Source organism: the organism of the source record quoted next, unplaced genomic scaffold (assembly GCF_019419815.1).
Source record: "Pyrus x bretschneideri cultivar Hongxiangsu unplaced genomic scaffold, Pyrus_bretschneideri_v1 Contig10, whole genome shotgun sequence".
NCBI lineage: Eukaryota > Viridiplantae > Streptophyta > Magnoliopsida > Rosales > Rosaceae > Pyrus > Pyrus x bretschneideri.
The window spans coordinates 2,656,149-2,682,035 of NW_025999391.1; the positions used below are offsets into that span (position 1 = coordinate 2,656,149).

The 25,887-nt window shown below is 36.1% G+C and overlaps 1 protein-coding gene across 1 annotated transcript; it reads left to right on the forward strand.

The window, feature by feature from the left end:
- Window positions 1–19,654: 19,654 nt before the first annotated feature.
- LOC125470301 (disease resistance protein RUN1-like) lies at window positions 19,655–23,779 on the forward strand. The gene is made up of 6 exons (XM_048569157.1): window positions 19,655–19,716; window positions 20,089–20,283; window positions 20,396–21,488; window positions 21,577–21,861; window positions 21,958–23,103; window positions 23,516–23,779. Exons 1-6 carry the CDS (start codon window positions 19,655–19,657, stop codon window positions 23,777–23,779), a joined length of 3,045 nt encoding a protein of 1,014 aa, XP_048425114.1.
- Window positions 23,780–25,887: the final 2,108 nt, after the last annotated feature.

Genomic DNA, 25,887 nt, shown 5'->3' on the forward strand with positions numbered 1-25,887 from the left:
TAATCTCAAGCATATAAGACCCTTTGCCATAGTAAACATGCACCCAGGCTTTGATCTTTTCTTGTCTAAATCACCAGCAAAGTCTTAGTCCACATATCCAATTGAGAACTTATCAATTCCTTCATCATATCTTTCAAAACAAATACCTTTGTCCTTTGTTCCATGTAAATGCCTTAGTATCCACTTAGCAGCATTCCAATGCTCTCTTCTAGGATTATGCATGAACTTACTAACAATTCCAGCTGCATGTGCTATATCAAGATGAGTGTACACCATCGCATACATTAATCCTCTAACTAAATTAGCATATGGAACACCCTTCATTTTCATCTTTTCTTCATTAGTTTTGGGACATTGTTGGATGCTCAACTTGAAGTGAGCACCTAATGGAGTTCCCACATGCTTAGTGTCTTTTTTTATTCCAAACTTTTGTAACAACGTCTCAAGATACTGCTTTTGAGACAAACACTCCAAACCTTTTTTTCTATCCATTGTGATCTCCATTCCCAATATTTTCTTGGCTTCACCAATATCCTTCATTTTGAACGTCCTTTTCATTTGCTCCTTTAACTTTTCTATCTCTGAAATATTACTATAGGCTATCAGCATGTCATCCACATAGATTAACAAGTACACAAATGAACTATCTTTCAACTTCTTGTGATAAACACAGTGATCATAGTGACTTCTTGTATTGTCTTGACCGTTCATAAACTTGTCAAATCTTAAATACCATTGCTTGGGTGACTGCTTCAAACCATAAAGAGATTATCTGAGCTTCCAAACCAATCTTTCTTTGCCCATTTCTTGATACTCCTCGGGTTGTCTCATATAAATCTCGTCATAATGAAGGAATGCAGTCTTCACATTTAGGGCAAGCAATATTCAAATGGATGAATTGACACGCCCCAACCCTGATATCCTCATATACCAGGGTAGACACGTGCTGGCCGATACCTAAGGGTGACGAAGCCATTTAAAACATGCATACAAATAAAATATATGCAATTAGAACAGTTAAACCATAGCAGGAATGTGTTCAGAGCATACAACTACTAAGAATAATATGGAAGGATTAATAGAAAAAATACGAACAAGGGAATGATACCGATACTGAAGAAACTCGAAGATACCTATGCCATAAAGCCTAACACCGTGATCATGTGCCTCAATCCTAACTCTTAAGGGGGCGCAAAAATAGAACAGGTGAGTGGACCAAAGTTATAATAATAATACTAGTAATAGGAAAACCATTTTCTTTATGAACATACTAACCCCCTGTTTTGAAAAACATATATAATACTACATATAGGTTTTATAAAAACCCTAGCTTGCCACGTAAAACCTTTGTAAAACATGTATGTGTAAAACCATGCTCAATAATGCTGAAAACGTCACCCGAAGGCAATTCCGTAAATCTCATCAATGAAGCACCCAATTAGGGGTATCATAGTCGCCCAAAGGCAGTACCTGTCCATCACCCAAAGGTGAAGCTGAATAACCTGTCCATCACCTGAAGGTGAAGCTAAATAACTTGTCCATCACCTGCAGGTGAAGCTGAATCAAATAGCATAACATCCACACCGATACTAGCCATGGCTAGTGAAGCTGTCCGACACCGCTTTCGACGGTGAAGCTGAGGGTATATAATATATCATATCTCACTCCTCCATCATCTGTGTCCTATGGCCATAGACATAATACCTGTGGTGTGCAGATGTGCCGTATGACAATCCACTAGATAGTACAAAAAAACATATCTCAAAATCTTGTATCATAAATCCAAGATATATCACCAAAACTCAAGAGTTCGAAAACTCATTATATAAATTGTATATAAAACATATTCATAAATCCAAGGAGTTTCATATATGCAATTCCAATAATTCATAACCGTTATTAAACGCAAATTTGATCAATTATAAATATTCCGTAAAACAATTTAATTAAATCATGAATTCTATATAAACCATAATAATAGAAATCCGGAAAACATAATATAAAACATATTAAATGCACAAAATATGAAATGCATGCTAGGCTAATATTTTATAAAAATATATAAGTTATGAAGGGGTCCACTCACTTGTTTTCCACTGCCCGAAAGCCACTTGAACCATCAAGAATAACGCTGCTTCCCACCAACACGTCTAAACACAATTTAGGACTATTTAGCAAAACTCTACTAAAACGTTATAATTTTGGAACATGGATTGTGGATTTGGATTCGGCACGTTGAGGAATCTCGGATTTTTCCTCTTCACGTGGCGGTCGGCTGCCCTGACTAGTCAGAAAATCCAACAACTCCAAAAATTCTCAAATTTTATAGGAAGGAAGATCTCGATGAGTGGAGCAACATTCATACATGTGACTAAGGCCAATTTGGCCGGGAAAAGCCCCAATTTCACTAAAACCCGTCGGAAACCCTAAAATTGGTGTTTCTTGGTTCGTCCTCAAATTGACTTTGACGCTCCAACCAATTATTAGGCATTGATCCTAAGCTCAAGGGAAGTACATTGGTGGTGGAAATTAAACGAAATCATTGCAGGAATGGCGGATTCACTGCCGTGGGTGCCCTCGAAGCCGTGTTATCATTCTTCACAAATTAAGGCCTAAATCCATCGATTTTTAGATGGAACGTGAAGAATGAGGTCGTGGGGTTGCTTCTAGCTAGTGGTGACAGGTCCATAACTTCTTCGTTATAACTTCAAATCATGTTTCATTTACGCCCACGCGTTCGTAGTGACGAGTACTATCCAAATACGCCAAGAAAACGAACCTTATGTGACATGACAAGGAGGTCAACAAAAGTCAATGTCTTTGCCTAGAAGAGCATTTCATAAATTCACATTTTAAAATTATAAAAACTATAATTTTTGGGGACGGGTCGTTACATGAGTGCTTAACCACAGGAGAAAAAAAAAATTCTCATTATAATATATTTCTTCCTTCTAAGCATATCCTTTAGCCACTAACCTAGCTTTAAACCTTTCCAAGCTCTTGTCGTCCACTCCATCCTTTTTTGCATACACTCACTTAGAGCCAATTACTTTCTTTCCCCTAGACAGCTCTACCAATCCCAACTCTTATTCTTGTGAAATGAGAGCATCTCATCGTCCATTGCATCATGCTATTTACTATCTTCTTCACTATTTACTGCTTCTTCAAAATTAGTGGGAATTTTAGCCTCAATTACTGGCAATGCATATACCATACAGGTCATGTAGTCCTTATATATCGTAGGTAAGCATATTTTTCTTTTTCCCCTCCTTTTGGCTATGCAATCATCTTGCATCTTTAGTTCTTCTGATGGTGTTTCTTCTTCGTGATTACTCTATTCATGTTCAAGATAATCACCTTGCCTTTCTTCTTCCATAACTTCCCTACTTGGCTATGAATTCACAATTAGTTGTCCCTAAGCTCCATCATTTGAACATCTTCCTTCAATTTCATGTGACTTTCATCAAAGGTCATATCTCTACTCAGTACAATCTTGTTCGTCTTAGGACACCAAAGTTTGAAACATCATCACCACTATTAAATCCCATAAGGACATCTTTTTTGGCTTGTGGATCCAGTTTGTTTTCTTTCACATGAAAGTAAGCATTGCATCTGAACACTCGTAACGTATCGTAGTCCTGAGCTGGTTCTCCAAACCATGCTTTAATGGGTGTTCTTCCTTCCAATGTTGCTGATGGTAGACGATTAAGCACATGACATGCATAGCTCAAAGTTTCTGCCCAAAATCTCTTTGCTAGCTTAGCTTGAGAAAGTATGCAACAAACGTTCTCAAGCAAGGTCTTATTTAGTCTCTCTGCAATCTCATTCTGTTGTGAAGTATGTCTAACCCTGAAATGCCGAGTGATCCCTTCCTTTTCACACATTTTAAAGGAAGGATCGGAGGTATATTCCCATCCATTGTTAATTCTCAATATCTTAATTGTCAATTCTCAATATCTTAATCTTCTTTCCAGCCTTGTCCTCCACCATGTTCTTCCATTCTAGGAAGATGTCAAGGACCTCGTCCTTTTGTTTCATCGTATATATCCATGATCTGCGAAAGTAGTCATCAATAAAAGATACAAACCATCTTTTTCCACCTAAAGAATTCTTTGCAGGCCCTTAAACATCAGAGTGAATATAGTCCAAAATTCCTTTCGTTTGATTAACTACTAAGCCAAATTTCACCTTTGTTTGTTTGCCAAGAACGCAATGTTCACAAAACTCTATCTCTCCAATTTTTGCTCCTTTTAAACACCATTGCTTGATCGATCATTGCAATGCTTTTTCTCCTACATGTCCTAACCTCATGTGCCATAATGTAGATAAGTCACTTTTACCACTTTGCACTTCATTAGCTACCATAGTCACTCCATTGTCCAAAGTCATTCCTTGTAGCCAAGGTTCTAAAAGACGCTAGACGCTAGTCGAGCGGCGAGTTAGGGCCTAGCACTTAGGCGCCTAGGCGGGGTCTAGGCGGGCGCCTAGACTAACTAGGCGGATTTAACTAAATCCATTATATTTCAAGTAAATAAGTGTATGTTTATACTTAATATATATATATATAATTTCATCATAAACTACAAAATATAATGACACATATATTACATATATTATGAAGTATTGGAACATAATGAAAACATGGGGAACAAGCATATAATGTGTGCTTATTTAAGTATTCGACAAGTCTCTTACAATTTATTAAAAAAAAAAAACAAAATGCAAAATGAAAGTTATCTATTTTCTGCCTAAGTGAGTTGATGCGTAAGCGGGTTTGGTCTAGGCGGGTGCCTCAGTAGGTTTATGGGCCCTTTCTTAATTTTCAAATGCTTAGGCATTAATCGGGGTGGTGACCAGCCGTCTAGCGCCTAAGCAAGGCCTAGGCGGGGATTTATAGAATAGTGCTTGTAGCATATAAAGCAAGCCATTATGAGGCCCTTTCATTATGACAAGTGCTTATTTAGCAACTTTGAGCACGTTGTTATCAAAGTAAAACTTGTAGCCTTGTGACTCGAGAATGCCTAGTGAGATCAACTTTGTTTTTAGATTTGGGACATACCTTACACCATGCAATTCTCGAATCACACCATCATGATGCTTGACCCTAATGCTTCCAATTCCTTGAGTTGTACATGGGTTATCATCTCCCATATACATAGTTCCATTCATAACTTTGAAGCTTGAAAACCAATGCATTTGAGAAGTCATGTGATAAGTACAACCTGTGTCGAGCACCCACTCTTTCATATAATCCACAGTCCTTGATGCAGTTAAGGCATAGACAAATTCCTTGAAGGAAATATTTGTGAAAACTAGTTCATTTGAGCAACATCTATACATGCAATTAACAGTTAAAAGGCGGAATCATGCTTGTATGCACTCAAAAACAAAACTTTACCCATGAAATTCAAGGCCTAGTGAGTGTGGTGAATCAAGACTCAACTCAAGAACAAAGTGAGTTAAGAGATATTATACCTTTGTTGATTCCTCTTTGCATAAGCGAAGGTTAATCACCCAAGAGGTAGGGCCTTCATTCCTTACTTTTTAGCTCCATGGATTTCTTGGATGAGGATGGTAGAATGGATTCTCCAAGTTCCCAAAATAGAAAACCTCTAAGTCTCCACACCAAGCAGAGCATTGATGAAGAGATGAGTGACCTAGAGGAAGTAAGATTGCTAGCTAATTTCCTCTAGAGTGGCCGGCCTCTTCAAGAGAAAGGAGAGCTTGTGTTCTCTCCAATCTCCTCAAAGAAAATCCTAAATGAATTTTGGCTATAAGGTTCTTTATATAGTCCCTTCACTTAAGTGACAAAAGAACCAAAACCCTTCCTTCTCTAATGTGGTTGGCCTTAAGGGTTTATTGGGCTTTCAAGCCCTTTGTGTATTCAAGTTGTCATACAACTTGAGTTAATGGGCTTGACATTCAAATCCAAGTGGGCCTTATAGCCCAAAACTAACCCGAGGTCTATAACGAACTTATTCGTTTGATTAATTAACATATTAATTAATCCAAACCATAAATAATTAGACCATTTAATTATTCTTACTCATCTCCATTGTTTCTTCAATCTCTACCTTACACGGTGTACGATCCATTAGGTTCCTTTTAGCAAGGCAGTGTGCGATTAGAACTCTTCAAATTGATTGTGAATTGAAACATACTTTCAATTCTCCCTTTAGTGATTATACACCTTTAAGGCTTCCACAAACCATGAGTGACACCTAGTAGTATGTCATGGCTACCCAAACTAATCAGAAGAGGTGGAGAACCTATTCAATTTAGGATTACAATGCAATACAGTCTTTCTCTAATACAATACTCTTGACCACATTTTTTGGTTTGATAGTTTATTCATGTCTACTATCCAATGTGATTCTCTTACTTATGTGGTTACCTTGAATGTGACTAGGAACGACTTCCTAAATCTCATTCATAATCTGGCCATAGATTCTTAATCATATCATAGAGTATTCTCCCTTAAATAGTTTGAAAGTTAGAGATCTCTTATTGCACATTCACTTGCCTTCATGGCTAAGTGGGTTAACCCCAACTATGCCGTGGACACCCTTTGACGGAGTGACTTTGACATAGTCAAAGATCAAGGACCTAACCACAAGACAACTAAGATGCCTCAGGTTAAATGACTACTTTGCATTATCCCAACCATGAGTTCTTATGTGACATGAGTATGAGAACTCCTTGTTGAATGCGTTCGGTGGACTCATTCTCTATTGAGCACGTACATGCTTGTCTTGGTGTCAGTCACACCAATGACTCAAGACCAGTCATTCTCCCTAAGAGAAGACATAGCACATACTGATCTTAACGAACTGTCAATGCCCAATTGACAATCCTATGATCAGGAACGTTTAGGCTATGTATACGAAAGAGAATGGTCTCATGAATCTAACTTCTTTAGGTCACATTCTCCCAATTACATATTCCTATTCCTTGGACTTATCGTTTAAGCATATAACATTTATATGAGACGGCTTTAAACAATAATATTTTCCCTTTATATTAAACTAGATTAGTTTAACATGTGAAATGTTTGTAAAGTATCATCATATGATTGGCCTTTAGGTCATCTTTCCAACATTCCTCATCCTCGACTTCAACCATATTTGCTTCTGAGTCATCTTTCTTCTTTCCTTTAGTCTTTTTATTTTATTTTAGGGCAGTCCTTATTCTACTGTCCTTTCCCATGACAAAAGGCGCACTCATCTTTGTTCAAGAATTTCCTATTAATTAAGACTCTTCCAGTACGAGACCTACTATTTTTCCTATACGAACCTTTATTTTATTTTATTTTTTATCTCCCTCTCACCATCAAAGCTTCAAAGTTATTCCTTTCTAGCCTGTCACGATGTCTAACGTCATGATTCATAAGAGCACTTGAGATTTTATCATACTTAATTGTCTCCCTACCATAAATCCAAGTAGTCATGAAAGGCTCATAGGATTCAGGCAATGAGTTCATTAGGATCAAAGCCTTGTCTTTATCCTTAATTATGTCTTCAAGATTTACCAGTTCAACTAGAAGCTTGTTAAACTCTTCTAGATGGCCAATGATCTTCGTGCCCTCTCTGTACTAGAACCTATACAACTTGCTCTTGAGATGCAGTTGAGACTCTGCACTCTTCTTCATGTATTTTGTTTCCAATACAACACATAATTCCTTTGCAAAAGTTATGTTCATCACACCATACTTCTGTTGTTTTCCCAAGCATAGCCTTATTGTAGAACATACATGAGCTCAATATTTCCCATTCTTTTTTCGTCATTGACAACGACATGTCTCCTCAACACAACAACCAAACCTTGTTGTATCAGGACATCACGAACCTCACACTGCCACATAGCAAAGTTGCTCATTCCATCAAATTTCTCAATTTCAAACCTAGCACTTTGAATCGCTATCTTGGTTTCACTAGAGCCATACTTTTCTTCAACACTATCACCACTGGTGGAATCACCAATCTTCATCATTGCTTGATAGTCACAGCCCACATAAGAACCTAAGCTCTAGATACCACTAGTTGTAAACTAAACCAAAACAATCAAACAATAATGAAACACACCAAACGATTTCAGAGTTCCTCCAATATAGGAGTATCTCTAACAACAGAAGTTTTATTGATTACCAACAAATACAAGGGAACTCACAAACATAAAGTGTTCTCAAGTATACAAACTTATGCCTCTCAAAACTCTCTACTCAAACTCTATTCCACATCCATCTATTTAAACTAATACATTTCACGGGTTTACACAAAGTCCCCAGAATATAGGAAACCAAATCCTATACTAAAATCGAAGCCCAAATAAACTAGGAAACATAAATCCAGATATCTTGTGTCCAAGATATCCCAATCCTTCTATGATTCTTGTTTTAGTTTAGGCATGTTGATTTAATACCAAATCCAACAGAAGTTTCTCAAGAAACCAATACGTTGACCCTTTTTTGCTCGACTAACATAGGTTTTCCATAAGGTAAAGAATATTTGCCCGACGAATTGTCTTTTGTCAGGCAAAACTTCGTCAAACAATGGTAATTTCTAGTAGTGCCACTTCCTATGTGAAGTTAGAAAATGTGGTATCAGCCCGCTGTATGCCGAAGATGCGGAGAAACGAAAACTAATGTCATGATTATGGAAAATAAAAGTAGAAGAAGATACAGGAGATGACGAGTCTGAAGCAAGTGAAAGTCATGAACCTGAAGCTAGTTCGATCTAATAAGTTTGATGAGGGTGTCGTCTCCTTGAATTATGTTTGTAGTTTTGTGGTGAAAATATGTTTGTAATTTGCTTCTTGTAGAGCCAATTGGGAAGCCGTTCATGTACTACAAAGTGCTTTTGCTGTTACTGACAAAAGTGTTGTAGATAACTATGAAACCCAACGGTACACTGATGTTAAGGTATGTTTGGCACAACTGGAAACTAATCAACCATGACAAGTAGATAAACAACTCCACTGAATAGCTTTCATGCAACTATTGTCCAAATCTTCATTCTCGAGGTCTTGGTTACTTTTTACCATTTAGTGCGGGTTTAGAGAGTAAGGTTACTATTGTAGTCCAACAACTAAGTTTTAGGTGTAGTTTGACTCACCTAATTCAATTTTATCTTTTCATAAAAAATAAAAAAATAAAACTAAGGACTTGGCTAGAGTAGATGTATGCATCAAATACGTTCACCCTCTGGGAAATGTGCAGTTGGGATTTTGTTATTTGCATCTAATGGTTGGGGAAAAAGTTCTGAAAAAAATATAAAAGACCTGCTAACCGATTAGTTCCATAAAATAAATAATAATCTAAATTATATATTAATAGAACACCTTTTATCAATTAAAAATATGAAAGTGGACTTCTCGTTATAATTATTCATTAAGATTTTGCCAAGTGTTATTCTCGTTATAATTATCCATTTTATAATGTTTTCTTCTAAGAATATCCATACAAAATTCATTATTATGTTTTTTTTTATCCAATACTAAATTCATTATGAACTCGTTGTGAGGTACAGGCCCGAAACTTCATTTTGTTTCAACAAAAACAAAAAAACAAAATTAGTTCACTAAATTCGAATCACTAAATTCGAATTTTCTCCCAATTATTAATTCCGCATTTACTAGATTAAATTTTTTTTTTTTTAAGCTTTATCATCGTAGACAATGTTGCAATGAGTTTGTAAGAACTTTCAAAATATTTTTCCGACTAATAATGAAATTTATTATGAATATTCAAAGATAAAACCTTATAAATAATAAACCAATTGAAGGGATTGATACGTAGCACATGAATGCCCGGTAGTTAGGCCGACAACCTAGTGTCCATTTGCATGTTGCAACGTGTTGTTCTCATTATATTTCATTTTTTAAACCCGAATTTGGTTCTCTAAACTCAAATTTGGTTATGAATGACTGACTGTTTCATAACTTAATTAAACTGCTTTCATCTTATAACATTTCTCTCGGCTACTAATTTCAAATTACTGGATTCAAAACTATTTTAGGACATTATCTTCAGAGGCAACATCGCAACGAGTTCATAGCAACTATCAAAAAACTATTTTTAATATAACGAAAATGTTTCAAAAGCTACTACAAACTTGTTACGATGTTGCCTAGGATGATAAAGTCCTAAAATAATTTTGAATTGAGTAAATTCGAAATTAATAGTTGACAAATACACTATAAACAATTAAGCTTAATTAAGTTGTAAAATATTTAGAACTTTAGAAGTACATAAACTAATTCATTTTTTGTTTTTTTTGAACAAGTAATATTATCTACATTAAGAGGGTGGAGGGTTAAGCCTCACAATAGGTCAGCAATAATGTGATTCAAGTTTGTCTTTAATTAATATCGAACTTAAAATCTCTCACTTACAAGTGAAGATGAACACCATTACTTCGTATTATTAAATGGCAACCTAATTCTTGATTAAGTAACTAGTTTTTTTTTTTTTTTTTTAAAAAAAAAAAAAAAAAAAAAAAGATAGAGTCGTTGGACGAAGACAAGGTCCCAAGGAGCTGTTAGCATTTTTCAAATTAATTTTTTGCATATAATCAATTCCTTTAAAAAATTTAAGATAAAATAAAGAAAATGTAATAAAATAACAATTAATAGACGTGGCATTACGCGCGCTCCAAGCGTTGGGTCCAGACAGTGGACCACTCGTGTGGAGCCCTCCTGTAATTATATTATTCAAACAAGCACATATTTTGAATATTTAATTTAATTTTATATTAAAACAACACCTTTAAACATTGCAAGGTGAGATAAAATTAATTCATATGGAAGATAACATCTTTGGCTTTTTTTTCTCGAGTGTAAGAGTTTATTTTAATGTACTTTTAAAATGATTGAAAGTGTTTTTGATGAAAATATTTTTAAAACAATTCTTAGTAAAAATACTAGTAAATCTTAGAAAATCACTTAAAGTGCTTCCTAAGAAGCACATAACTGGTGCTTTTTGTAGAAAGCACCTAAAGTGTTTTTAGAATCTAAAAATATTTTATTTGAAAATATTTTCAGTTATTTTACAAGTACGTTCAAACGATCCGGTTACGAAAATACCCTTTATAGCGATTGCCTGTGTTGATAAAGTCGGCAAATTTTTGTTGTTTCTTCTGCTAGGCTCATCTCATTTGTTTTCTTGAATATCTAGCTTGTCTCATGCATTCTCACAAATGTAGAGTTGTAGAGAAAATGAAGGGTTTACTTACTAAAAAGGGCTCCCAGGCCCCTCTTGCAATTTCTGCGGCAACAACTCTAGCCAACTTCAATTCATTATTTAACATATTGAGTCATTTAATGTTCTTGTCTAATAGTTATTTCTCTTTAGTGTAACTAAATCGTTTTAGATTCGAATTGCATGAATGTCTTTTATTCAAATCGCATGCATAATAAGTTTGATATTAATTTATTCCTTCATCCCTTAGCATAAGCATATCGTGTATCAAAATAGAATTTCGTTAAATCTTCTGGTATTTTTCAATTTTCGTTGTTTTTATCGAATAATACATTGTAACAGAGTCAAATATATAAAATTTATCCAGTGTTTTCAGTAAGATCCCAAGACGAAATAAAAATAATAATTAAGATCAAGTTGTTTGAGCCTGAATTTGGGGCAAAGAAATAGCTTGCGATGCCTCCTCAACTGGGTGGTCCTTCCACCGATTAAGTATTAGTGTTTGGGTAAAGATTTCTCCGAAGAGGGCTCCTCAGCTCTCAGCACAACTCCCCAAGGGATTTGCACTTTGGATGTGTAGTCGAGCTTTTGCCTGCTGATGTGCTGCAAGACGAGGATAGAGTTAGTTTTGAAAGGTGCCTTTGTAGGGCCTTAGGTGTAGGCTTTGAGGCTCACAATCAAAACTAACCAAGAGTTAAGTGTGCCACTGCTATCTAAGTATAGCAGATGTAGAACAAGATTGTGTTTAGTTGATTACTTACGCCTCAAGTTACTTGGACTTCTTGTTACCAAAGGATTGTCGTGGATGGGTTAAGTCCACATTAAGTTCTTTTTCTTGCCTTGCGAACAAGGACTTTCAGTTCATAGTCTTGTACGTTCGAATGGAGCAAGTCCAGATCCCCTTAAGTCATTTACTTGGTTCTTGATTGATTTTAATGATAGCATATCCATTAAACTAATCAGATCCGGATGCAAATGGAACTCTTATAATGGGAAAACTGATGGAAATGACTTGAATACATGCTGGAGAAGACATTAAGCAATAGATCTATTAACTTATAAAACAAACAAAGAGCTTTGAGCAAGATTTCACCTTGTTGGGCAAGGTTGAACTTCTTGCAATCACTTCTCTTTTGAGTTTAGAGGGTTTATTCGCTAAAAAGTGATGGATGGTAAACAAGTTTACACAAGGGAATCGAATACTACACCACTAGGGGTAATAGCAAAGTTTTAAACTAGACAAAAGATGGCTTTTGTAGGGAATGGTCTTGCAAAAGACTGAGGTCTTGGCTAATTACAGCTTTTAGATGCAAATTTGGCTTGAGAGCAGAGTTTGTATGTTTGTTTGTTTGATTGGTTGAGTGTCCTTGTCTATGGGGCCTCTTCCTCCTTTTATAAGCATATTAGCCCGATTGCAGTGACTCTGCTCTTGCCCGAAAGCACTTGGAAGGTAGTGAGTCATTAGCTTTTACTTGTATTGCCACTGAAAAGTGCTTTTTGGTTGATTATGAGTTAGTCCCCATCACTTGACATTTAAATCATAAGCACATGGCCTATGCATTAATGGGAAGGCACCAATTTGTCTTTGGACTTGATGCTGGGCTTCAGGCAAATCTTCTTTTAATTGGCGTCTTTTGGCTTCCACATACTTGCAACCCAAGGTTCAAATATTAACCCAAACAATTAGCTTCCCCGACACCAGGAGATTAAGCCTTGTTACAGCAAAAGTTACTTTGATTGAGACTTGAAGCATCCTTATTGCTTTAATTAAAATTATAAAAATTGAAAAATCAAAGTTAAACAAGGAAGCATCAGCACTCAGCTAATTGACAGTATTACTTAGATTCCAAAATAGAAACACAAAATTATTAATGGAAATAAATTAAAAACACTTCCGAATTGAAAAACCAAAGGATCTCTAAGTTTAGTAACACTTGTTGGATAGCAAGAAAATCAAGGGAAAAAATCGAATCAACAAACTGATTTTACTAAAAGGTATATAAAAATGATTATATATATATATATATTTAAAATTGATTATGCAAAAATGGTTGAGGAGGGGTTAAATTGATAACATGTATGTAGTGTAAACACGGAATTCCTGCGACAAATCAAACGAGAACACGTGTACAAAATCAAGAATTTGTATTAATGAGTGTTTACGGTTACAATCTCTATTACAACTTTGAATCCTTTGATTCGATCTTCGACATTGTAGGAGGTATGTGTATGGTCGTTGATCCAAGGTTTGTGATAATTTGATCTTAGATGAACGGATGCCCGCAAGAGTTTGGCTTGTAGCGATGGAAGGATCGGCACGTGTGGTAGTGCGGGATGATTCTTCACGAGTGTGACAAAAACCACATAGAGCTTTCTGAGTCTTCTAAGTATTTGCGTATGAGTGTGTGGATGAATTTCTAACCCTTTTATTTGTCTTGGAACCTTTTATTTATAGGTTCTCCAATAATTGATTGAGGCTTAATTTGACTTTGACTGTGGACTTAATTAATTGACGAAAGAGCCAAGATTTGATTTGTGGTTTGGTTCGTGATTTGACTCCGTCAATTAATTTGTTTTAAATTTAAATCAATTAATTTCTTTGATTTAAATTGAAATTAATTAAGAATTAATAAAGATAATTCTTTAACTATTTTCCGCCAAATGTCGATGTAAGACACCCTTAGTAACTCGTTGGTTTTGATAAGTCACACGTCATGCATACAATTTGTTAGACACATGGCGCATGTCATGTAATCCCTAGCATGCCAAAATTTAATTTGTTAGTGGACATTTATTTCACTAAAGTTTCGGTGTCTACATGTAGTTTTGTTGAAATCATACAAACGAATTCAATTAAAACTATACAAATTGATTATAATACAAAACTAGTTATACATATATTTAAAATTGATTCTGCAAAAAAGGTCGAGTAGGGGTTGGACTAATGACATGTATGTAGTTTTGTTGAAAATATACAAATTGATTCTGCTAAAACTATACAAACTGATTTTACTAAAAAGTATACAAAGCTGATTCTACATATATTTGAAACAAATTCTGCAAAAATAGCCGATGAGAGGCTGGACTGATGACATGTATGTGGTTTTGTTGAAAATATATGGACTAATTCTCCTAAATCTATATAAACTTATTATACTACAAGTATATAAAACTAATTGTAGATATATTTGAAACTGATTCTACAAATAAGGTTGAGAAGGGTTTGGATTGATGACATACATGTAGTTTTGTTGAAAATATACAAACTGATTCCACCAAAATTATACAAATTGATTATACTAAAAAGTATACAAAACTGATTCTACATATATTTGAACCTGATTATGCAAAAATGGCCGAGACGGGGTGGATTGGTGGCATGTATGTAGTTTTGTTCAAAATATACAAACTGATAAACTGATTATACTACAACTATACGAATTGATTCTACAAAAAAGTATACAAAATTTATTCTACATATATTTGAAATTGATTCTACAAAAATGGTCGATGACAGGTTGGACTGATGACATGTATGTAGTCTTGTTGAAAATATACAAACTGGTTCTACTAAAACTATACAAACTGATTCTCATAAAATATTATACAAAACTGATTCTACATATGTTTAAAACTGATTCTGCAAAAATAGTTGAGGACGGGTTAGACTAATGACATATATGTAGTTTTGTTGAAAAGATATAAACTAATTCTACTGAAAATTCTACAAACTGATCTACATATATTTGAAAATGATTCTGCAAAAATGGTCGATGATAGGTTGGACTAATTCTAGAAATAAAGAATACAAACTGATTTGACATATAGTTTCGAAAATGATCCTGCAAAAATTGTCAAGGGGTAGGGGTGGACATGGTTTGGTTCGGTGCAGTTTTGAGTGAAACTGCAACTGAAATTGAAACTTTTTGCAGTGCAGCCAAAATCGTTCGGTTCGGTTTAGTGTGGTTTCAAACGGTTTGGGTTCGGTTTTTAAGAAAAACAATTTAAAATTTACATCTATCTATGCATAACATAGTCTCACTTTCCACACAATACATTAATTAACCAACTCACATGAGAATTGTTTTCTTTACTGCTCCCCTTGGCTGAGAAGCTAAAAAAATTCTTGGTTTTATTTTTTTATTTTTTCTGAAAATTTTCTGGGTTTTGTTGTTTAATGTCAATGGCGATTACATTCACCTTCTTTCTCCAAAAACTTCTTCACCATCTCCATACTTGTTTGCTCAGTTCCTTCTTTCTTCATTTCAACTATTGCCTTCAGTTCTAACACCCAAAATTAACCATCTCCAAAAACATAATAACAAAATTTCCCAAATACTTTTCAGAGAACAAAAACACCCAAATTCAAGAGCAATTTATCAAAATCCCAGATTTATTCACGAATTATTCTCTAAAAAACAAAACCTATTTCATGATTCACAAAATTGTCCTTCAATTTCATGATTTGGATATGTTGGAATGTTGAATTGTTTGTTTTGGGCTTCGGTAGTAATCTTATTACAGTTTTTTTGGTGTCGGTTTTGTTGGTGAAAACGATGAAATGTGGAGAAATGATGAAAAAGTGTTGAGCCTCAGATTTCTGGTTTTTTAGAATGGCCTTAAAGATTTGTAGATTCTAGAAATTTCATTAAAAATTATTATTTTTTTTAGTGGTATGTATATGATATGCTCACAAATCTGAGCCAACCCAAAAATCCAGAGCTCATAACTCTCTCTTCGAAATCAAAAAAATAAAGTCATCACTTGTGAGTTTTTACAATTTATATGAGGGTATTTCATCACTTCAGTTTTGTGCATGGTGGGCACGACTTGTGCATGACCGATTTGTCTTATTTCAATCCTAAGATTAAGAAAATTAGTTATTTGTGAGGGGTATTGCTAGTATTTTAAAAAATTGTTGCCATGTTTTTGAGCTGGGCTTTAGATATTTTTGTATTTTTATCTTATTTTATCGGGCATAGATTTTAGATTTTGACAAACTTTTGGTGGTATTAAGAGATTTTATATTTGGACAAGTTTTTATAAAGTTGACTTTTGAATCATTGAAACTATTGTGGAAAGAAATCAAATGCGCGGTTAGTGGCATATTAAATTATTGACCGGTTAGTGCTTATACATTATGTAAGAATTATGGAAACTAGATTTTAATTCTTAAATAAGATAAAGTTTAGAAAAATGTCTTATACAAGATTAAAAATTGATTTTAGTTCGTAGACTCTATTTAATACTGGTATATGTATTCAATGTCTCTTTATATATATATATACACACACACACACACACATATATAATTTTATGGTGTTCATAAATTAAATTTTAGGAAAAATAATGTTTTTGCATATTTTCTTATATGCCACTAATTTACTACAATATATTTAGGTACAAACATTTTAATACCATAGCTTAGTATAATATGTTAAGTACGGACATTTCGGTGCACTAGTTTAGTATAATATATTTAGGTACGGGTATTTCGGTACACTAGTTTAGTATCATATATTTAGGTATGGAATTTTCTGTACACTTATGTTTTTGCATTTTTTCTTGTGTGCCTGTTGACCCTAAAAATTACTTTCAGTACAATATATTTAGGTATAGATATTTCGGTACATTGATTTGGTAAAATATATAAGATACAGACATTTAGGTATACTAATTAGAGGAAGTTAAATAAAATTAATGAATTAAAATGTGTATAATAATAAATTTAAAATTTAATGTAATGACATTAAATAAGATATCTATTAAATATTAAAACAAAAATATAATATTAATTTGAATTAAGTACACATTAAATAGACCGGCAATTTCTTACACGACCCGTTAATATGACACGAGAATAACGGGTTTCGGGTCAACATAATAACTAATTGGGTCGCATGATAAGAACCCATTAATAAAGAATCCTTAACAGGTTTACATGAAAGTGACACGCGGGTAATCTGTTTCGACATGTTAAGGAAAAAGTTGTTTGATGATTTTAATTTTTAAACTACTCAAAAAACTTACTATAAATGCAACAGACATAGTGTATAATAACCTATTTCGACACGTTAAAGAAAAAGTTGTTTGATGATTTTAATTTTTTAAACTACTAAAAAAAACTTACCATAAATACAATAGACATCGTGTATATGTATATATTTTTTAACAAAGGATGGTATGTCACATCCCGGCCCGGGGGGACCACTTCCCAGGCCCGCTCCACTACCGTAGCACGATCTTGTCCGCTTTGGGCCCCGACCACGCCCTCACGGTTTTGTTTTTGGGAACTCACACGAGAACTTCCTGATGGGTCACCCATCCTGGGAATGCTCTCAAGCGCTACTTGCTTAACTTCAGAGTTCCTACGGAACCCGAAGCCAGTGAGCTCCCAAAAGGCCTCGTGCTAGGTAGGGATGGGATATACATATAAGGATCACCCCTGGGCGATGTGGGATGTCACATGGTATATACTAAGGGGGAGGGGGTTGGGCTTAGCCTCACAATGAGCTAACAATAATGTGGTTCAAATTCACTTTTGGCAAAAATTGAACGTAAGACCTCTCACTTACAAGTGAAGAGGAATACCACCAGATCGTTGTGAGGCTAAGCCCACCCCTCCCTCCCCTGAGTGTAGATAATATCGATTGTTCAAAAAAAAAAAACGTATAATTGATATTATTCTATATAAATTTAAAAAAAAATTAAGTTTTATTTATTTTTATAGTATACTATAGGCAAAGAGTGAGATTAAAAAAATTATAAAACACATTAAAATAAAAGTATCAAGTAACTTAAAAATACAAACACATTAAAAAATTATAATAATTAATTTATAAGTGCGAAAAAAATATGCAAAGCCTCGTGATCGCATCCTCTATGCTATGAGTATGGGTACATCATTGTTTGAATTTTAAAACCATACAAACTCTCATGAATAGTATTTTTAAGGGAGTTCAAAATAAATAAGATTCATAATCATTATTATACAAGTCTAAAATATGTGAAAGCATAAACCTGCAAGGTTCCTCAACCTTGAAATGCAACTTCTTTCATTTTGCATATCCTTGAACATTTGGTATTTTATTGTAATGTACTAATATTTTTCTCATTAGACTCTTATTTTGGAGAATATAATACTTGAAAGACAAATGTTGGTTTTTATTTATTTATTTTATGTTTTGGAGTAATATTTGTATGATAATGTGGTATGCATATACTAATTTAGTATTATGTTTTCTATTTTTTTTTTGGTCAAATTATGTTTTTCATTTTCATTATTTATTCATTTAAAATATATTTTCTTTATTAGGTAACGGGTCGGGTCATATTACCCGTTTACTTTAACAGTGTCATATTACCCGTTTACTTTAACAGGTGTTACATGACACGACCCATTAAGATATTGCCTATGACATGAAAACGACACGAATGCCAGATCTAACATTAAAGGACTAAAATCAATATCCAATCTAACACCAAATTTTTATTAAATTTTAATCTTCTTCGAGGATTAAAGTTCAAAAACTCCTAAGAATTTACCCATTTAGTGTGAAAATCTATATTTATAACCTTTTAAATCTATTGTTTGGAGTGATGATGGTGATGGTAAATGTGGATGGAGTTTGCCGGGTGCCATTTCTGCAACGTTGTTCTCATGGGAGTTTCGCAACATTTTACAACTCTTTCACAATTAGGTCGTTAGACACGACCCGGGCCGTGGCATATAGTCAACTGCTTGAATACTTGAAAGTTTGAAAGTTTCATGCATTCCACGAAGCATTTAGTAATTTCCTTCCTATTTTAATTTTTATATTTCCGTTGGCGTTTTCCTTTCTATTTTAATTTAATTTTTATATTTCTGTTGACGTAGGTTAGGTTTTTTTTTTTTTTTTTTTTTTTTTTACATTAATATTTTTACACTAGGAGGATAAAGAGTTCGGCTAAGTCACACAATAGGCAACCTAATTTGGTATCAAATTCGCCATCCATGAGATTCAAATCTAAAACATCTCACTTCTAAATGAAAAGGAAAACCATCAGGTAATAACGAGTGATCGTACGTGAGGTTTTTAGCTTTGTGCATAGAGTCAACTGCTAAAGCTTTTGATGATTTTGAGATAATTCCTTCTCTCTGCAACCTTCTTTCGTGATGTGCCTATTGCAAAATTTGTGAAGTTTTCGGTTCCTCATTGCTGATTCTAATTTATTTGCAGGTAGTGCTTAATTGAGTTTTTAAATGAAAATTTCAACTGAGAAGGAAGAGATTGGCAAAATAAAAAATGCTAATGTTTGAGAAATTGTCTAAAATTAAATATCGACCATGTATGGATCAAATAAAACTTGCTGATGTTTGAGAAATTTGCAGGTAACTTTCTTCTCTTTCTCTTGCTTGCCTTATTGGATCCTCAGGTGAGTTGGATTTCATTCCTCTTGCTTGCTAAAAAGAAACGAGAGATGGAGTTCAATGGGTTCTTTCAAATTATCATCATCATTGCCACCGCCATCGTGACTCTGTTGTACACGTGCTTCAGATCATTAACATTTGTTTGTTGGCCTTCTACTGCTTCTTTTTCTTCTTCTTCGGATGGTGATGATGATGATGATGATGATGATGATGATGATATCCCAGCCCCTCGGGAAAAGTATGATGTGTTTATTAGTTTCAGAGGTGAGGACACCCGCAATACGTTTACTAGCCATCTTCACGGTGCCTTACTCCAGAAGAAAATTGAAACGTACATAGATTATAGACTTGTGAGAGGGGGCGAAATTGCACCAGCCCTTCTCGAAGCAATTGAGAAATCTACGATTTTGTTGGTCATTTTCTCACAAAACTATGCATCTTCCACGTGGTGTTTGGATGAACTTGCACATATACTACACTGCAGGGAAAAATATGGCCAGTTGGTTATACCCATTTTCTACGGCACCAGTCCATCAACGGTACGAAGACAAAGGGGGAGTTATGAAGTTGCGTTTGCTCAACTTGAAAAACGTTTCAAGGGCACTATCGACAAGGTCAACGTGTGGAGGGCTGCTTTGACGATTGCAGCTAGTCTTTGTGGCTTCTCAAACAAAACAGGGTAACTAATTCTAAAACTTTTAGTGATTTCTACTCATGAAAACTTAATGCATACAGAATTAATTAACGAATGGCTATTACTAACTGTTAGTTGTCCATCATATATTTGTCAGGACGGAGGCCAATTTAGTTAAGAAACTTGTAAATGAAATTTGGAGCCAATTGAATCGAAAATCTTCAAGTGTTCTACAGGGCCTTGTTGGAATGGAAAAACGCATTGACCAAATTGAGTCATCATTATGCATTGATTCACTTGATGTATACACTGTAGGTATTTGGGGCATGGGTGGCATTGGCAAGACCGCCCTTGCTGATGCTGTGTTTCATCGACTCTCGTCTAAATTTGAAGCTGCTTGTTTTCTTGGAAATGTTAGGGAGAAATCAGAAAAAAAAGATGGACTAGTTCACTTGCGAAACACACTTCTTAGTGAGATATTGAAGGAAAAAGATCTAAATATCGGCACTCCAACTATAGGATCAGATCTTGTTAGAAAGAGGATGGCAGGGACGAAGGTCCTCATTGTTCTTGATGATGTAAATGATTCAAACCAATTAAATTTTCTAGCTGGCGATCCTGCTCTGTTTGGCCCTAGAAGTAGAATCATTATAACGACTAGAGATAAGAGCCTACTTCAGAAAAGGGTTGAACATAATAAGATATGCAAGGTTCAGGAATTAGATTCTGATGAAGCTTTTCAACTCTTTCATTTGAGTGCTTTCCGAAATAAAACTGCTAGCGAAGATTATACCGAGTTGTCCAAACTTGTGGTAGAATATGCTGGAGGCATTCCATTAGCTCTTAAAATTTTGGGTTCCTCATTCCTTCACCGTGAGAGCAAAGAAGATTGGCTGGATGAATGGAAAGAATTTCCAAGAGAAAAGATCTGGAATGTGCTGAGATCAAGTTACGATGGATTAAAAGAAATTGAGAAGGAGATATTTCTTGATATAGCATGTTTCTATCAAGGGAAAGATGTGTACATTGTAAAAGAAATGCTAGATATATGTGGCTTTCGTGCAGCTGCACTTGGAGTTTTGATTGATAAGTCTCTCATATCAATTTCAACGAATAACTGCCTGGAGGTGCATAGCTTGTTACAAGAAATGGGTAGGGCAATTGTTCACGAACAAAGTATTGAAGAGCCCATAAAATGCAATAAATTATTCTTGGATGAGGATGTCAATCGGGATTTGAAAACTAACACGGTAAGAGTAAGATCTCCAAATGCATTCAGTTTCATCCTAGTTTTTTTTGTAGATTGTATTCATATTCATAATTTGTTCTTATTCTCAGGGACGAGCAACGCTACAAGCCATTTTCTTTAACAGGTCTGCGATTGGAGGGATACTCTTGAATCATGCAGACTTTCAAAAGATGTATGATCTGAGGTTGCTGTATGTTTACAACTCTAGCCGTAACAAGTACTGCAAAGTAAAAGTTTCTCTTCCCCATTCTCTTACTTATCTTGACTTGGAGGGATACCCTTTCAAATCTTTGCCATCAAAACTTTGTTCGGAATATCTTGTTGAGCTTCAAATGCGCAACAACCATGTTGAACAACTTTGGAACGAGGTCCAGGTTTGTATATGCTTATTTTATTATATAAATGCGGTGTAGATATCTATTTGGTCTGTCTATTATTAATTCTTTCCAATTGTCATTGATTTGTTACAGAATCTTAGAAACTTAAAAGTGATGGATCTTGGCTTGTGTGATCGTCTGATTAAAGTCCCAGATCTCTCTCAAAGTCCAAACATCGAGCATATAGATCTTTATGGGTGTAAAAGTCTGGTTGAAATTCCTTCGTATTTTCCATGTCTCAACAAGCTGAGTTATCTTAACCTGACAGACTGCACCACACTCAAATATCTTTCGGAGATGCCAAGCAGTATTGAGTACTTATATTTAGATAGCACTGCAATAGAGGAATTGCCTTCATCAGTTTGGTCTCTTGAAAAAATTCGGTTCTTGGAGCTTCCCAAGAATATACCAGTATTAGACTTGAGTGGGGCAGCGACTAAATGCAAAAATATTCTGGGTCTCCCAGAGACCATTTGTAAATTAAAATCTCTGAAGAGACTTGATCTGAGTGGAACCAAAATAAAAAACCTACCTGCAAGCATTGGTAATATGAAATCTCTTGAGAAACTTGATCTGAATGGAACCACAATTGAAAGCCTACCTGCAAGCATTGGAGATTTGAAATCTCTTGAGAAACTTGATCTGAGTGGAACCGCAATTAAAAGCCTACCTGCAAGCATTGGTAATTTGAAATCTCTTGAGAAACTTGATCTGAGCGGAAGCGCAATTGAAAGCCTTCCTGCAAGCATTGGTAATTTGGAATCTCTTCAGAAACTTGATCTGAGGGGAAGCGCAATTGAAAGCCTACCTGCAAGCATTGGTAATTTGGAATCTCTTCAGAAACTTGATCTGAGTGGAAGCGCAATTGAAAGCCTACCTGCAAGCATTGGTAATTTGGAATCTCTTCAGAAACTTGGTCTGAGTGGAAGCGCAATTGAAAGCCTACCTGCAAGCATTGGTAATTTGAAATCTCTTGAGAAACTTGATCTGAGTAGAAGCGCAATTGAAAGCCTACCTGCAAGCATTGGTAATTTGGAATCTCTTGAGAAACTTGATCTGAGTGGAAGCGCAATTGAAAGCCTACCTGCAAGCATTGGTAATTTGAAATCTCTTGAAAAACTTGATCTGAGTGGAACTGCGATCAAGTGCCTACCTGCAAGCATCAAAGAAGCTTCTGGGCTGATTTGTCTGCAGTTAACCAATTGCACGAACCTTGAATCTTTACCAGAGCTCCCAGCGGTACGTTGGCTTCAAGCACATGGCTGCACGTCACTAAACAAAGTGTTGAGCTCAAAAACTGCCCTTACACTAGGTTGGGATGAATATAAACATTCTCAAGGGCTTCAAGAGCAACTTACATATTCAAATTGCAAAGGAATGGGATGGGATGCATGGCGCGATATAGTTACTGATTCACAGATTAGAATTATGCGAATGGCAACTGCGTTATCGAAGTATTTTACACAAGAAGAAATTAAGGTAGCATTTTCTCTTGAATTTGAGGCTTGGATGTAAAATCAATTTCGAAGGCTATAGTGATCATCGTATCTATCATCGGAGTTGCATGGTTGCCGAATATGGGGAAATCAACGAGTTCAAGTTCGAAACGCCTCACGTGTTCGTCTGGTTTAGTACCATTGACCATGTAAAGCAAGGAAGCTACAATGGCGTCACCCAGGCCACATTTGACTTCTACCCAATAATACATGATCGTCCTGATGGCAGAGCCGTTGATTGGTCCAAGATAAAGGTGACAAAGTGCGGGGTCTTCCCAATGTATGCCCCAGTTGATTCGATATTGGCATCGAGGATGAAACAGGTGAGGGAGATAAATGTAGAGGCACACGAATCATTTCCTTATTTAGTAGATCTCATGTTTAACAGGAGGGCAGCCAGACCTGATCTAAGTCTCTGAATTATTTTGTAATTTACATGCTGTTTCTTTATTTGTGCAATTGAAATATTGTAACAACCCGTCCCGGAATTTACGTAAGAAAATGGGTATTTTTGTATTTTCACTAAGTTTGGGGGATACCTTCCTTTTTAAAATTGTTTTTGAGCCTTAATTGATGAGCCCAAGGGGCCCACCCCCTGTTTTTGTCCCCCGGTTCCTCCCCTTTCCCATTTCTTTTCTTTTTTTTCTGAAAAGTCTTCTCCTCTCTTCTCTCTTTCTTCCTCCATGCTCTCTCCTTTCCCCCCCTCTCGGTCCGACAAGAACACACACACACACACACCCAAGCCCACACCTATAGCTCTTTTCGAACCCCATGGTTCTGTTTTGGACGTCAAATCACGAAGAAACCACCTCGGAGACATTTCCCAGTTTTCCGGCAAGCACCGTCCCTTTCGAGGCGATTTCCGGCCAAACCACGGCGAGTTGGCCGGCGTGCGAGGTATCAATCTCTTCGTCTCGCTGAGTACTACAACTTTCCTTTTTGTTTCACCTAATTTCATTGAGTATTGAAGAAGTTATGCTCATTTGAATCTTACCCAGTTTCCGGCGGACACCCGTGGCTTCCAAGCTGTTTTCCGGCCAACTCCGGCCACAATGACGGGAACCAAGGGTATATTTCGATTCCTTACCTTCGGGGCTTCAATTTGGTATATTGAATGACATGTTTTAGCTGAGTTTTGAGCTCCAACGGAGCTTGGGAATTCTCCGGCCGAAATCCGGCCTTCTCCCTCTTTGGACTCCGGCGAACACCCAAGGCCTTTGGGCCTTTCCTGCCAAGCCCAAAACCTGGGCAGCCCAACCCAACACCCTTTGTAATTAGGCCTTTGGGCCGTTTGTTTTAGGGCCTCTGGCCCGTTAACCCTAAACCCATTAGACCCAAACCCTTAGGCCCAACCCGGATCCAACCCAAGTCCAAACCCAATACCCAAACCCAATTCACCTAAAACCCAAACCCATTTACCCTAAACCAAACCCAAAACCCTAAAGCCCAAACCCGTGACCCGTGACCCGTGACCCGTTGACCTTGACCCGTTGACCGTTGACCCGGTCAACGGTCAGCGTTGACCAGTCAACGGTCAAAGTTGACTTTGACCGTTGACTTGACCTCGGGTTGACTTTTTCGGTTTTCGTGCGGGACCCCCCCTAGGCTAATTTCGACGTCCTGAACCCGTTTCCGATGTCCGTTTTCCCAAATTCAACCGTTTGAGTAGAGTTTGACTAAATGTACCGTTTATGTGCTTAGGGGCGATTATCTGTGGCGTTTCCTTCTTTGCTAGATGGCGTGGCTTTTCGACGGTGAAGTACTGTGAGTGGACCCCTTCTAAAAATGCATGTTTTGATAGTAGAAATGCATACATGAAAAGAATGATTTGATGATTATGTTTTATGAAACGTTTTACGAGATAACATGCTTACTGAGGCTAGTTTGAATTATTACTATTTTTCCTATAACCCATGTTCTTATAGAATATCTGATGGATGACGATATGATATTTAGAACATGTTTAGAACACTTCTTTATAGTATAGATGATGGATGACTTTATACTATGAAGTTGATTTTCAATATATGTATGTTCACTGGTTTTATACCTACCTAGTGGTCCTTTCCGCTACGGGACGTAGGGATAGATCCGGTCCGTCCCGGGCGACGGTTTGGTGTTGGCATAGGGCCTGGAGTGTGTTTTCCTCTGACTGTCTGCTCAGAGACGGGGAGCCGGCAAGGGGCCTGAAGTGTATTTTCCTCTAACTGTGTGCTCAGAGACGGGGAGCCGGCATGGGGCCTGAAGTGTTATATCGGACATTCACTAGTGTTTATTATTTATGCGAATTATGATTTGAGACATTGCACGACATGCTAGGTTTCGGAAAACCTATGTTTATCATTATATATATGTGTTTTCATAAAACCTGGGGGTTAGTATGTTGATAACTGTTTTATTATATATATATCAACTTGGTCCACTCATGTTTGTTTTGCGCCCCCTTCAGGACTTAGAATCGAGGCATACAATCCCGACGTCCAGGCACTTCCGCATCGGCATCTTCGAGTCCTCTCGGCGTAGGACC

What these genes read in the sequence shown, in the direction of transcription:
- LOC125470301 (XM_048569157.1), top strand. Translation starts at nt 19,655, where the DNA reads ATGGAGTTCAATGGGTTCTTTCAAATTATCATCATCATTGCCACCGCC. An exon ending in GGGATTTGAAAACTAACACG is followed by an intron (nt 21,489 to 21,576) that starts GTAAGAGTAAGA and finishes TCTTATTCTCAG; the next exon opens with GGACGAGCAACGCTACAAGC. An exon ending in AACTTTGGAACGAGGTCCAG is followed by an intron (nt 21,862 to 21,957) that starts GTTTGTATATGC and finishes GATTTGTTACAG; the next exon opens with AATCTTAGAAACTTAAAAGT.